Below are 14,941 nucleotides of genomic sequence, written 5' to 3' on the forward strand. Positions count from 1 at the left end.
GAAAAACTAATAATCATTTGAAGCATACGCAAATGTAATGCAAGCAAACGTACACACAAGATGTCTTCCAGATGTGATTCGCAAATGATCTTGAAATTGTAACCGCATTATGAGAATCAAAGACTTACCGGCACTCGTGTACAGCTTCATCGTGATGTGAAGGAAGGTTGTAAATGGAGTTATAAATACACTCTAGTTTACCCTCTCAAAGGGTTCGTGTTGAGCTGAAGTGAGGAAGAATGTTCTGGAAGAAATGTGTGAATGTTAAATAAGCACACGACACAGGGTGTAAGAAGTATATAACCAATTGTATTCCCTTCTGTTAATATACACGTATGCAGATTCATCTCACTGGAACACTCTACAATAACATTTAGAAAGAACAAGGGAGCTGAGGAGAAATGCAACTGACAAACCTGAACAGGATCGGAAATAATGGAAACATTCATACAGACGCACAAGCACACAAACACTCAGAGATGGAAGAGTGAAATCAAATGATGATGGTGTCTGGTCCTCGTTGAGAGAATATGGAGTATGAACAGCCCTCCACACGCTGGGTAAAGCGAGCGACATGATTCAAACAGAGGAGAGAGTCGGAGGATCAAAGTCTCCCGGATACAAGGAGATACTATCCCGCCAGGTAAAGGAAATGTTTTCTTGTAAACCAAATCGTATTTTCTGTTTAATATTCAAAGGAGCTTCTGCTTTCTGGAATCTGATTCACTGATCTGTGCATTTCATTGCACATTCTTTTTTTTTCTTTTTTTTTCTTAGGGATGATAATTAGGAAAAACACATCTCTTTTAGCACTGGGATGAGATTCAAATATTTAGACATTTCACAAACTGTTTTAAACATTTTCTTTTCAGTGTAGAGTTTTGTTCTTTTAATAGAGTTGAGAAAATTAGAATACTAGAGTTCAAGATGTACATCTTCCAAGAAACAGGCCATATCGTCTTTCTTTCAAGAGAGTTTGTTCCGTTTTCTTCATACCTACTTTCCTCCTGAGAGAACGTGCTCAAAGCTGCAGGAGAGTTCACGTTCCCTACTCGGGATGTACGTTAACTGGAACAACATTGTGACAAAATAAAAAAGAAAGCACGCACACACATAGAAAACAAAACAAAAAAGCATCCTATCACCCAAGTCTCTGCTGTTTTCCACTGATATGGTTTGCTGACGTGACGTGGGTCAGAGGGTCCTCTTCAAACATCTGTGTACATGGATATGTCCCTTTGCTGTTGGGGGCTGTGTTTCGGGTTCTTGAATGAGGTACTAGGCAGAAACCAAGAGCCCTGTGGAACCCTCAAACACACATGACGAATATCTGCTGAAAAGTGGGGTGACCGCGGGCCTCCGAGAGTTCTGGCGGCTGAAGGGATCGTCCACAGATGTTTCGCTAGTTGTAACGGTTTGATATATATGTATATATATTCATATATTAATTTGTTTGACTCCACAGAAACAGTATTTGTCTGTTTTCATTTTCAATACCACATGCTGGAAACACAACAGAATTACGTTGCATCTGCTCCTGAGCACCAAGGACAAGGAAGGAAAAGAGAGAACAAGCCAAGAAAGGTGTGGGGAAAGAGAGAAAGAGAGGGATGAAGGGAGTGGAGGATGGAAACGTGAAGCACTTGGAAAGAGAGGGAGACGGATTTGACACAGAGCTGGTTTGGCAGTATTACGGAGGAGTGTGACTGCTAAACGTTTTCGGCACCATCTGTTCCTGAAATGTCACCTATGCCAAGCCGTTCCAATTGAACTGCTCTCATTCCCAAACAATTCTCGACCGCATCCAATGCTCTGATGGAGCAACAATGGATTGCCCAAGCAGCCTGGCATTCACGTGTGTTTTGACATCAGGCTAGGAGATGATTTGAATATTGAGGACTCGAGAAATATTTACAAAGAACAAACTAGAGCGTCAAATTAAGTGTGCGGAAAAATCCACTTTTCATCAATACAAAAGGTTTGCAGAGTTTCTTTTCATAACAGGGATTAGCTATCAAAAAATGTAAATGAGGGAAGGAATGATTCCAAACCCTATAGACACCTTCGTACTCTTCAGCTCTCGCTGGAAATTAGGCCAACAGCTAGACGAGACAGGAAATCAAATAAAGAAGACTGATGTCAGAGCACTATAAGTGACGGGTTAACTGCCGAAAAATCTCCCTTTTCTCTCTCCTTCTCCCACCTCAGTCCCTTGGAGGCCGAGCTCAGACGTAATACTCCTTGTCTTTGTTTTTCTTGCTCTTAGTGCCCGTCTTGGCTGCGCCGGGCTGCTTCTCCTTCACTAGGGTGCCGTTGCTTTGCGTGGCTGAGTTGCTAATGTAGTTGCGGCTCTGGTCCACCTGGTAGGAGCCTTCGTCACGGTTCGGTACTTGTACATGGCGTAGAGGAGGATGAGGATGCAGAGAGCGGCCGCGGCTACGATTCCCACAACCATTCCCGTCGTGCTACTGGACTCGCGGATCACCTCCACTGCTCCCGGGCGGCCCTCGGTCTGGTGACGAGGGTCTGTAGTGGGGACATGGGGGAAATTGGGGGGATACGTTATACCTGGGTTATGCCGATGCCGCCCGCCGTGTTCAGGGTCGCTCGACGGCTGAGCGGGCGGCAGGAGCACTTGGTCACGAGTGTTCATTTTACCCGCCGGGATGTTGGGGCCAGTGTTGACGCCGGGTTTGAGTCGGGAAACTGGTGGGGCCGTAGGGGTGAAGGGGAGCGGCGGCCGATGGGAGTTGGGCAAACGGGCGAAGGGGCGATCCCCCCCGGGGGGAGGCGGGAGTACCGTCCGATCAGTGACAAGGGGCGAGTTTTTATAGTAATCCTCATCGTCGGACTCCGTCATCTCGCCCGAGCCGTAGGCCGAGACCTCCATGGGCTCTTCGCAGTCCTCCTGGTCTAGTGGACAAGGGGGTCGCCCGGGCAGGGCGAGAGACTCTTTGGTGGTCTCGAGCAAGGTGAGGAAGGGGCGATAGGTCGGGGGCGGGGGAATAACAGGGTAATGTGTTGCAATTGATGGGGGGTCAAGGGAATCCACTGTTATAATTGGCAACACTAGTTCACCTCCTAGGATGAAAGAGAGAAGGAAGACGGCATTAGTTGGAACCCGAGCAAGACAAATGAACAAGAGAGAGAGAAGAACCATCATTAGAACAGGACTAAGACTTAATGAGGTTAGTTCTAAAGTTAGTTTGGTTAGCATCTATTTAAAATCAGACTATAAACAGCTAGGCTAATGCTAAAGAATTACTGTCGTGTACTTGATTACAGGGTTAGAATAATACAGAAAATAATTTAAAACTTAAGCATAATGTGCTACCCAGAGCATAAACTAGAATGTACATTCAAATAAATCCTACAAAAACAGTTCTACATCTACTGTACAGTACATACAGACTTGGCTGTGCTAGTGCTAGTGCTAGTGCTAATGCTTATGCTAATGCTAACGCTATCTATGCTAACCTCCACTCACTGACTGCATGTTTAACAAGATAGCAAACCACGTAGTACAGGTCACTTACATTAACAAATTGGCCGCATGATTTTTGCATGAAAAAAAAAATTACAAAAAGAAAGCTGTGTAAGATTGTTCTCGGATAGTGATAAACAAATTTCACCCCATGTTTCAAAGTAGGTAAAGTGTTTTGAATTCATCATTCACTGAACGTTTTTCCCGGAGCTCAAAAAGCTCATAATCCCCGCTCCCCGTTGGCATGGTGATATCTCGCTAATGATGAGGATCTATATGCAAAACTTCCCACTCTCACCCCGGGATACCGAAGGTGATATTTTCAAATTACTGTCCCACAAGGTTTTCCCCTCCCCAAAACACAGACCAAATCTTTCAACATAATTATCCATAAGCCTGTCCTTTGGAAATCTCATAGCATGAATAACAAAGGCCTGTTTTTCCTCAGAGTGTCAAGCAATGCCAAAAGTTAAATTCTACAAGTTTTCGTTTGACATTACGCTAATCAGATTTAGACACCTTTTAATGGAGCAGAAATCTATGAAAATGGGGTGCAGAAGAGCTTTTTCTGTTTAAACACATAATGCATATCATTGTTATTCATATGATGAGGCAAATTAGTGTGACAAACATTGCGTTTCAAGCAGCTTGAGGGGGAAGGACTGTTGGTCTGTGATCTGAAACCTCCTCAAACCATGGCATCAACATGGCACCCTCCCCGTAACCAACCTTCAAAAAGAGCTTCATGTTTGCATATTGAAGAACAGACTCATTAAACCCAAAGAAAACTGTGAAACCACTGGGAGAAAAGGTGATATTAACATTCATAACACAGAGATAAAATCTTTGGGTTAGAAGCTGAAAAGGAAACAGTGTGTTAATGATATCTTTCACAGAGTTCGTCCCACCCAACAGCCCCAATGTGAGATGTGTGTCTGCGGGTTGAGAGTCTGGGGAACGGTTCACCGCGTCGATCTGGATTAAATTAATGCCTGTTCACGGAAGCATCTTTTATATCTATTGCCGGAAAAAGCCGCTCGAGGCGACCAGCCGTTTAGAGGAATGATCTGTCAAGAGCTTCGAATGGAGTCTGATAATTCAGTCACTGACAAAACTAGTTTGCTGAGTTTAGGTGCCACCGGGCACAATCATATCTCCTGCTTTTATTAAATTTGTTGGAATATCTTACAATATGCGACTTCCCAAAGCAATCCATTCCCAGAGAGGGAAGGATCAGGGGAGAGGAACCTTGAATCCGGATGATTATCTTCTATGGAAGTGAGCGAAGAGATCTGAAACGGGTTCTCAATGACAAACTTTCTCAAACTCTCAATCCACACGACACACACATCGCTGAACTATCAGCCTGTCAGTCGCTGCTCGTGTGTGTGTGTTCGTGATGAATCTCGGGGAAAGATTCCCCCAGTGACACAGTCTGTGATTGGTCAAACGTTGCCTTCTGTGACAGCTTCAACAAGACCAACATCGTTTTGTACACACAAACATCTTCACCGCAGTGCAGGCTCAGAGCCGCCATGAGCAGCATCAGTTACTAGAGTAATCACTGCTTTATACATGTTTCACACCTTTGCTTTTATTTCTGAAACTGCAACAAATGACACATACGACTGTCTGCTGCAAATCCCTCTCAAGAGATGACGAACTGCAAGAGATGCATTATGGTCTAACTGGCCGAACATTAATAGTGAGAAATAAATCTGGACTGATACACAGAATTAAATCAGTCATTTCCAACCGTACTGAACACCAGCAACAGCTCCAACAGCGTGAAGACATCATTAAACACACACACTTCTGTGCTCATACTGCAGTTTGAAGACAGCAGAAATGGAAATACTGCGCGACAAAAACACGTTAAAACCGTCTTCCGAAAGCCCTTTCTTATAGAAGTTTGTTTTCACTATAAAGAACGAAAATATGAAAAAGGTCATCGCGACTTTTTCTCTCACAATTGTTGCGAGTTTATAAATAAATTGCAATTCTGACTTTTTTCTCACAATTGCGAGTTTATAAATAAATTGCAATTCTGACTTTTTTCTCACAATTGCGAGTTTATAAATAAATTGCAATTCTGACTTTTTTCTTGGAATTCTGAATTTACATCTCGTAATCCATTATGTTTTTTAGAAACAATAATAAAAAAAAAATTATCTCACAATTCTGAAATTTTTTCCTCAAATTTTGAGTTTATATCTCACAATCCTGATTTTTTTTCTCAGAATTGCTAGAAGAACTAAAAATACATTAAAACCGCCTTCCGAAACCTTTCTTATAGAAGCTCGTTTTCGCTATACAGAATGAAAATATGAAAAAGGTCATCTCGACTTTTTTTCTCACAATTGCAAGTTTATAAATAAATTGCAATTCTGACTTTTTTCTCAAAATTGCGAGTTTATAAATAAATTGCAATTCTGACTTTTTTTCTCACAATTGCGAGTTTATAAATAAATTGCAATTCTGACTTTTTTCTCACAATTGCGAGTTTATAAATAAATTGCAATTCTGACTTTTTTCTCGGAATTCTGAATTTACATCTCGTAATCCATTATGTTTTTTAGAAACAATAATAAAAAAAAAAATTATCTCACAATTCTGAAATTTTTTCCTCAAATTTTGAGTTTATATCTCACAATCCTGATTTTTTTTCTCAGAATTGCTAGAAGAACTAAATATATTAAAACCGCCTTCCGAAACCTTTCTTATAGAAGCTCGTTTTCGCTATACAGAATGAAATTATGAAAAAGGTCATCTCGACTTTTTTTCTCACAATTGCAAGTTTATAAATAAATTGCAATTCTGACTTTTTTTCTCACAATTGCGAGTTTATAAATAAATTGCAATTCTGACTTTTTTCTCACAATTGCGAGTTTATAAATAAATTGCAATTCTGACTTTTTTCTCGGAATTCTGAATTTACATCTCGTAATCCATTATGTTTTTTAGAAACAATAAAAAAAAAAAAATATCTCACAATTCTGAAATTTTTTCCACAAATTTTGAGTTTATATCTCACAATCCTGATTTTTTTTTCTCAGAATTGCTAGAAGAACTAAAAATACATTAAAACCGCCTTCCGAAACCTTTCTTATAGAAGCTCATTTTCGCTATACAGAATGAAATTATGAAAAAGGTCATCTCGACTTTTTTTCTCACAATTGCGAGTTTATAAATAAATTGCAATTCTGACTTTTTTCTCACAATTGCGAGTTTATTAATAAATTGCAATTCTGACTTTTTTTCTCACAATTGCGAGTTTATAAATAAATTGCAATTCTGACTTTTTTCTCACAATTGCGAGTTTATAAATAAATTGCAATTCTGACTTTTTTCTCGGAATTCTGAATTTACATCTCATAATCCATTATGTTTTTTAGAAACAACAAAAAAAAATTATCTCACAATTCTGAAATTTTTTCCTCAAATTTTGAGTTTATATCTCACAATCCTGATTTTTTTTCTCAGAATTGCTAGAAGAACTAAAAATACATTAAAACCGCCTTCCGAAACCTTTCTTATAGAAGCTCGTTTTCGCTATACAGAATGAAAATATGAAAAAGGTCATCTCGACTTTTTTTCTCACAATTGCGAGTTTATAAATAAATTGCAATTCTGACTTTTTTCTCACAATTGCGAGTTTATTAATAAATTGCAATTCTGACTTTTTTCTCACAATTGCGAGTTTATTAATAAATTGCAATTCTGACTTTTTTCCTCACAATTGCGAGTTTATAAATAAATTGCAATTCTGACTTTTTTCTCACAATTGCGAGTTTATAAATAAATTGCAATTCTGACTTTTTTCTCGGAATTCTGAATTTACATCTCATAATCCATTATGTTTTTTAGAAACAATAAAAAAAATTATCTCACAATTCTGAAATTTTTTCCTCAAATTTTGAGTTTATATCTCACAATCCTGATTTTTTTCCTCAGAATTGCTAGAAGAACTAAAAATACATTAAAACCGCCTTCCGAAACCTTTCTTATAGAAGCTCGTTTTCGCTATACAGAATGAAAATATGAAAAAGGTCATCTCGACTTTTTTTCTCACAATTGCAAGTTTATAAATAAATTGCAATTCTGACTTTTTTCTCAAAATTGCGAGTTTATAAATAAATTGCAATTCTGACTTTTTTTCTCACAATTGCGAGTTTATAAATAAATTGCAATTCTGACTTTTTTCTCACAATTGCGAGTTTATAAATAAATTGCAATTCTGACTTTTTTCTCGGAATTCTGAATTTACATCTCGTAATCCATTATGTTTTTTAGAAACAATAATAAAAAAAAAAATTATCTCACAATTCTGAAATTTTTTCCTCAAATTTTGAGTTTATATCTCACAATCCTGATTTTTTTTCTCAGAATTGCTAGAAGAACTAAATATATTAAAACCGCCTTCCGAAACCTTTCTTATAGAAGCTCGTTTTCGCTATACAGAATGAAATTATGAAAAAGGTCATCTCGACTTTTTTTCTCACAATTGCAAGTTTATAAATAAATTGCAATTCTGACTTTTTTTCTCACAATTGCGAGTTTATAAATAAATTGCAATTCTGACTTTTTTCTCACAATTGCGAGTTTATAAATAAATTGCAATTCTGACTTTTTTCTCGGAATTCTGAATTTACATCTCGTAATCCATTATGTTTTTTAGAAACAATAAAAAAAAAAAAATATCTCACAATTCTGAAATTTTTTCCACAAATTTTGAGTTTATATCTCACAATCCTGATTTTTTTTTCTCAGAATTGCTAGAAGAACTAAAAATACATTAAAACCGCCTTCCGAAACCTTTCTTATAGAAGCTCGTTTTCGCTATACAGAATGAAAATATGAAAAAGGTCATCTCGACTTTTTTTCTCACAATTGCGAGTTTATAAATAAATTGCAATTCTGACTTTTTTCTCACAATTGCGAGTTTATAAATAAATTGCAATTCTGACTTTTTTCTCACAATTGGGAGTTTATAAATTGCAATTCTGACTTTTTTCTTGGAATTCTGAATTTACATCTCGTAATCCATTATGTTTTTTAGAAACAATAAAAAAAAAATTATCTCACAATTCTGAAATTTTTTCCTCAAATTTTGAGTTTATATCTCACAATCCTGATTTTTTTTTCTCAGAATTGCTAGAAGAACTAAAAATACATTAAAACCGCCTTCCGAAACCTTTCTTATAGAAGCTCGTTTTCGCTATACAGAATGAAATTATGAAAAAGGTCATCTCGACTTTTTTTCTCACAATTGCAAGTTTAGAAATAAATTGCAATTCTGACTTTTTTCTCACAATTGCGAGTTTATAAATAAATTGCAATTCTGACTTTTTTTCTCACAATTGCGAGTTTATAAATAAATTGCAATTCTGACTTTTTTCTCACAATTGCGAGTTTATAAATAAATTGCAATTCTGACTTTTTTCTCACAATTGCGAGTTTATAAATAAATTGCAATTCTGACTTTTTTCTCGGAATTCTGAATTTACATCTCGTAATCCATTATGTTTTTTAGAAACAATAATAAAAAAAAAAAATTATCTCACAATTCTGAAATTTTTTCCTCAAATTTTGAGTTTATATCTCACAATCCTGATTTTTTTTCTCAGAATTGCTAGAAGAACTAAAAATATATTAAAACCGCCTTCCGAAACCTTTCTTATAGAAGCTCGTTTTCGCTATACAGAATGAAATTATGAAAAAGGTCATCTCGACTTTTTTTCTCACAATTGCAAGTTTATAAATAAATTGCAATTCTGACTTTTTTCTCACAAATGCGAGTTTATAAATAAATTGCAATTCTGACTTTTTTCTCACAATTGCGAGTTTATAAATAAATTGCACTTCTGACTTTTTTCTTGGAATTCTGAATTTACATCTCGTAATCCATTATGTTTTTTAGAAACAATAAAAAAAAAAATTATCTCACAACTCTGAAATTTTTTCCTCAAATTTTGAGTTTATATCTCACAATCCTGATTTTTTTTCTCAGAATTGCTAGAAGAACTAAAAATACATTAAAACCGCCTTCCGAAACCTTTCTTATAGAAGCTCGTTTTCGCTATACAGAATGAAATTATGAAAAAGGTCATCTCGACTTTTTTTCTCACAATTGCAAGTTTATAAATAAATTGCAATTCTGACTTTTTTCTCACAAATGCGAGTTTATAAATAAATTGCAATTCTGACTTTTTTCTCACAAATGCGAGTTTATAAATAAATTGCAATTCTGACTTTTTTCTCACAATTGCGAGTTTATAAATAAATTGCAATTCTGACTTTTTTCTCACAATTGCGAGTTTATAAATAAATTGCAATTCTGACTTTTTTCTCACAATTGCGAGTTTATAAATAAATTGCAATTCTGACTTTTTTCTCGGAATTCTGAATTTACATCTCGTAATCCATAATGTTTTTTAGAAACAATAATTAAAAAAAAATTATCTCACAATTCTGAAATTTTTTCCTCAAATTTTGAGTTTATATCTCACAATCCTGATTTTTTTTCTCAGAATTGCGAGAAGAACTAAAAATATATTAAAACCGCCTTCCGAAACCTTTCTTATAGAAGCTCGTTTTCGCTATACAGAATGAAATTATGAAAAAGGTCATCTCGACTTTTTTTCTCACAATTGCAAGTTTATAAATAAATTGCAATTCTGACTTTTTTCTCACAAATGCGAGTTTATAAATAAATTGCAATTCTGACTTTTTTCTCACAAATGCGAGTTTATAAATAAATTGCAATTCTGACTTTTTTCTCACAATTGCGAGTTTATAAATAAATTGCAATTCTGACTTTTTTCTCACAATTGCGAGTTTATAAATAAATTGCAATTCTGACTTTTTTCTCACAAATGCGAGTTTATAAATAAATTGCAATTCTGACTTTTTTCTCACAATTGCGAGTTTATAAATAAATTGCAATTCTGACTTTTTTCTTGGAATTCTGAATTTACATCTCGTAATCCATTATGTTTTTTAGAAACAATAAAAAAAAAAATTATCTCACAATTCTGAAATTTTTTCCTCAAATTTTGAGTTTATATCTCACAATCCTGATTTTTTTTCTCAGAATTGCTAGAAGAACTAAAAATACATTAAAACCGCCTTCCGAAACCTTTCTTATAGAAGCTCGTTTTCGCTATACAGAATGAAATTATGAAAAAGGTCATCTCGACTTTTTTTCTCACAATTGCAAGTTTATAAATAAATTGCAATTCTGACTTTTTTCTCACAAATGCGAGTTTATAAATAAATTGCAATTCTGACTTTTTTCTCACAAATGCGAGTTTATAAATAAATTGCAATTCTGACTTTTTTCTCACAATTGCGAGTTTATAAATAAATTGCAATTCTGACTTTTTTTCTCACAATTGCGAGTTTATAAATAAATTGCAATTCTGACTTTTTTCTCACAATTGCGAGTTTATAAATAAATTGCAATTCTGACTTTTTTCTCGGAATTCTGAATTTACATCTCGTAATCCATTATGTTTTTTAGAAACAATAATAAAAAAAAAAATTATCTCACAATTCTGAAATTTTTTCCTCAAATTTTGAGTTTATATCTCACAATCCTGATTTTTTTTCTCAGAATTGCTAGAAGAACTAAAAATATATTAAAACCGCCTTCCGAAACCTTTCTTATAGAAGCTCGTTTTCGCTATACAGAATGAAATTATGAAAAAGGTCATCTCGACTTTTTTTCTCACAATTGCAAGTTTATAAATAAATTGCAATTCTGACTTTTTTCTCACAAATGCGAGTTTATAAATAAATTGCAATTCTGACTTTTTTCTCACAATTGCGAGTTTATAAATAAATTGCACTTCTGACTTTTTTCTTGGAATTCTGAATTTACATCTCGTAATCCATTATGTTTTTTAGAAACAATAAAAAAAAAAATTATCTCACAATTCTGAAATTTTTTCCTCAAATTTTGAGTTTATATCTCACAATCCTGATTTTTTTTCTCAGAATTGCTAGAAGAACTAAAAATACATTAAAACCGCCTTCCGAAACCTTTCTTATAGAAGCTCGTTTTCGCTATACAGAATGAAAATATGAAAAAGGTCATCTCGACTTTTTTTCTCACAATTGCGAGTTTATAAATAAATTGCAATTCTGACTTTTTTCTCACAATTGCGAGTTTATAAATAAATTGCAATTCTGACTTTTTTCTCACAATTGCGAGTTTATAAATAAATTGCAATTCTGACTTTTTTCTCGGAATTCTGAATTTACATCTCGTAATCCATTATGTTTTTTAGAAACAATAAAAAAAAAATTATCTCACAATTCTGAAATTTTTTCCTCAAATTTTGAGTTTATATCTCACAATCCTGATTTTTTTTCTCAGAATTGCGAGAAGAACTAAAAATACATTAAAACCGCCTTCCGAAACCTTTCTTATAGAAGCTCGTTTTCGCTATACAGAATGAAAATATGAAAAAGGTCATCTCGACTTTTTTTCTCACAATTGCGAGTTTATAAATAAATTGCAATTCTGACTTTTTTCTCACAATTGCGAGTTTATAAATAAATTGCAATTCTGACTTTTTTCTCACAATTGCGAGTTTATAAATAAATTGCAATTCTGACTTTTTTCTCGGAATTCTGAATTTACATCTCGTAATCCATAATGTTTTTTAGAAACAATAATTAAAAAAAAATTATCTCACAATTCTGAAATTTTTTCCTCAAATTTTGAGTTTATATCTCACAATCCTGATTTTTTTTCTCAGAATTGCTAGAAGAACTAAAAATACATTAAAACCGCCTTCCGAAACCTTTCTTATAGAAGCTCGTTTTCGCTATACAGAATGAAAATATGAAAAAGGTCATCTCGACTTTTTTTCTCACAATTGCGAGTTTATAAATAAATTGCAATTCTGACTTTTTTCTCACAATTGCGAGTTTATAAATAAATTGCAATTCTGACTTTTTTCTCACAATTGCGAGTTTATAAATAAATTGCAATTCTGACTTTTTTCTCGGAATTCTGAATTTACATCTCGTAATCCATTATGTTTTTTAGAAACAATAAAAAAAAAATTATCTCACAATTCTGAAATTTTTTCCTCAAATTTTGAGTTTATATCTCACAATCCTGATTTTTTTTTTCTCAGAATTGCGAGAAGAACTAAAAATACATTAACCCCCTGAGGTCGGCTATCGCGCCGGCGCGATAGGCTCGTTTTTTTCCGTATGAGTGCAAAAAAATAATAAAATAAAAATATTAATTTTTATCTTATATGCTTGTGTTATACATCAATCTATCCTGTTAAGTGTGTATTGTTTTTGTGTACACTCACAATAAAAACAAAGTGTTGTGCTTTTCGCCAAATAAAGAAAAATAAACACGAAGCGAGTTCTGCCTTCTCTCTGTCCGTGTCGTCCATTCTGAAACGCGTCCGAAAATGAATCATAACTCAGCGAATACTTCTCACACAGGCACGTGAGATATGTCTTTATGAAGCTTGAAATCTCCTCTTTTACATGAAGTAATTTATATAAAAAACAAATGTTTTCAACTCATGTAATCCGTTTGAAAGCAAGGAGAGGTACCGTTTTTCCTTCTGCCTCATTATCTCTATAATCAGCTGCGGCCGCCCCGCCCCCGGCGCGATTCACATGTAAATCGTTAGATGATCTAGTATGCAGCGCACCCGCCCCCTGATCAATGCCATAAAAAGTTTCTTCATCAGACTTACTGATAGTTCATCGCGTTTTGAGTATGACACGCTTCTCCGGTAATAAAGAGCCCTTCAGATGATTCTGGACGGCGAGGAAGAATGCACCTTTTCCTCAGAGGAAGATTGTAACTCAGACGACGAACGGCAGCATATTGAAGAGCGAAGTAAGTTTTACTTAAAAGTCTTTTGTCTTTTATTTTTCGTGTTCGCATTTATGAGGAAAAAACAATATTACGTGACAGTTCTCCATTATGGACGCGAGCGCTCTAAAAAAATCACTAAAAGACTTTCAAACTTTCACAGAGACCTCAAAACAGAAAGTACAAATCCTTTCTTTAAAACGAATTTCGTTTTGTATCAATTGTATCTTACTTTTAATAATTTTTTCATTAACAAATTTCCTGGATTTAAACTGCAAATTAACATTTATATTTCTTATAATAAAAATGAAGACCTATGTTACAGACATATGAAAGACAACATTTCGTTGATTAGTTTTGGATAGATTATACATTTTTAATGTAAAATATCTGCCACCTCAAATAAGCTTTTGTTTGCCAATATTTGCTTATGTTAAATATAATATGTTTTGTCAAAAATAAAGTTATCAAATAATCAATCAAATCCTTAACTTTGAAATATGTATGATAAAATGTATACTTTAGTTTTTACAAAGAAAGATTACACTTGAATTGTTGTTGTAATTGTAACCTTTTTAATAAAAAAATATATTTACAAGGTAGATGTAAACAAACTATTAAAAGGTAAATATAAGCCTTTTCTTTAAATAACTTTTATTGTGTTTTATTATTGACAAATTTGGGGAGCACATAAATATTCCAAAACTGAAAATACAGTATGAGAATTAACTGCACAATTACTAGACATGTTTTCCTTGGATATTATAGGCCAAATTGCAAGCACAATATGTGGAAAAATAAAAAAGAATTGAGATGCTTCCAACTGTTGCTCTTGCATTCTTGTGGCTCAGTGACTCACCTGAATGAATGGCTAATTAAGTATGCGGGCCCCATTGTCTCCTCAGGTGTGAACCACTACATATACATGACCGTTGACGCCCACTCCGCATATGGCCTTTCCAAACAGAAAGTGCTTTGCAAAATTCAAATCAATGTATTGTGTTATGTGAATGATAAGGCAGGGTGATTTTCACTTCATTTTGAAGAAAAAACACTAGGCGATGACATCTTTTAGACAAAAGTCTTATTGGCACATATTTAGAATGTGTTTTATGGCCTTATTTCAGAAACTTTAGTTTTTAGTTTTTTCAATAACCACGCATAAACATTATTCTCTCAAAAATGCAGACATGTACATTCTTGTTGCTCACATTTCATGGTAGCCCTGTTTGTGCTAAATAGTGTGTAATTTTTTTTGCCATTAATATGTTTATAAGCAACTGAAAAAAGCAAAAATGTCAGGGCATGTCAGAACATCTCAAGGACCCCAAAAACACCTTAGACCCCAGAGGGTTAAAACCGCCTTCCGAAACCTTTCTTATAGAAGCTCGTTTTCGCTATACAGAATGAAATTATGAAAAAGGTCATCTCGACTTTTTTTCTCACAATTGCAAGTTTATAAATAAATTGCAATTCTGACTTTTTTCTCACAATTGCGAGTTTATAAATAAATTGCAATTCTGACTTTTTTCTCACAATTGCGAGTTTATAAATAAATTGCAATTCTGACTTTTTTCTCATAATTGCGAGTTTATAATTAA

General features: G+C 34.3%; 1 protein-coding gene across 1 annotated transcript in view; it reads right to left on the minus strand.

Moving 5' to 3' along the window:
• Positions 1–393: 393 nt before the first annotated feature.
• The window catches only part of nrxn2b (neurexin 2b), a 383,071-nt gene continuing 368,523 nt past the window's right edge, over positions 394–14,941 (minus strand). The window contains 2 exon segments of the mRNA XM_081353640.1: positions 394–2,386; positions 2,389–3,081. Coding sequence (XP_081209766.1) covers positions 2,226–2,386; positions 2,389–3,081 — 854 coding nt within the window. The 3' untranslated portion in view covers positions 394–2,225.

Source organism: Scardinius erythrophthalmus (assembly GCF_964197995.2).
Source record: "Scardinius erythrophthalmus genome assembly, chromosome: 2".
In the NCBI taxonomy this organism is placed as follows: domain Eukaryota; kingdom Metazoa; phylum Chordata; class Actinopteri; order Cypriniformes; family Leuciscidae; genus Scardinius; species Scardinius erythrophthalmus.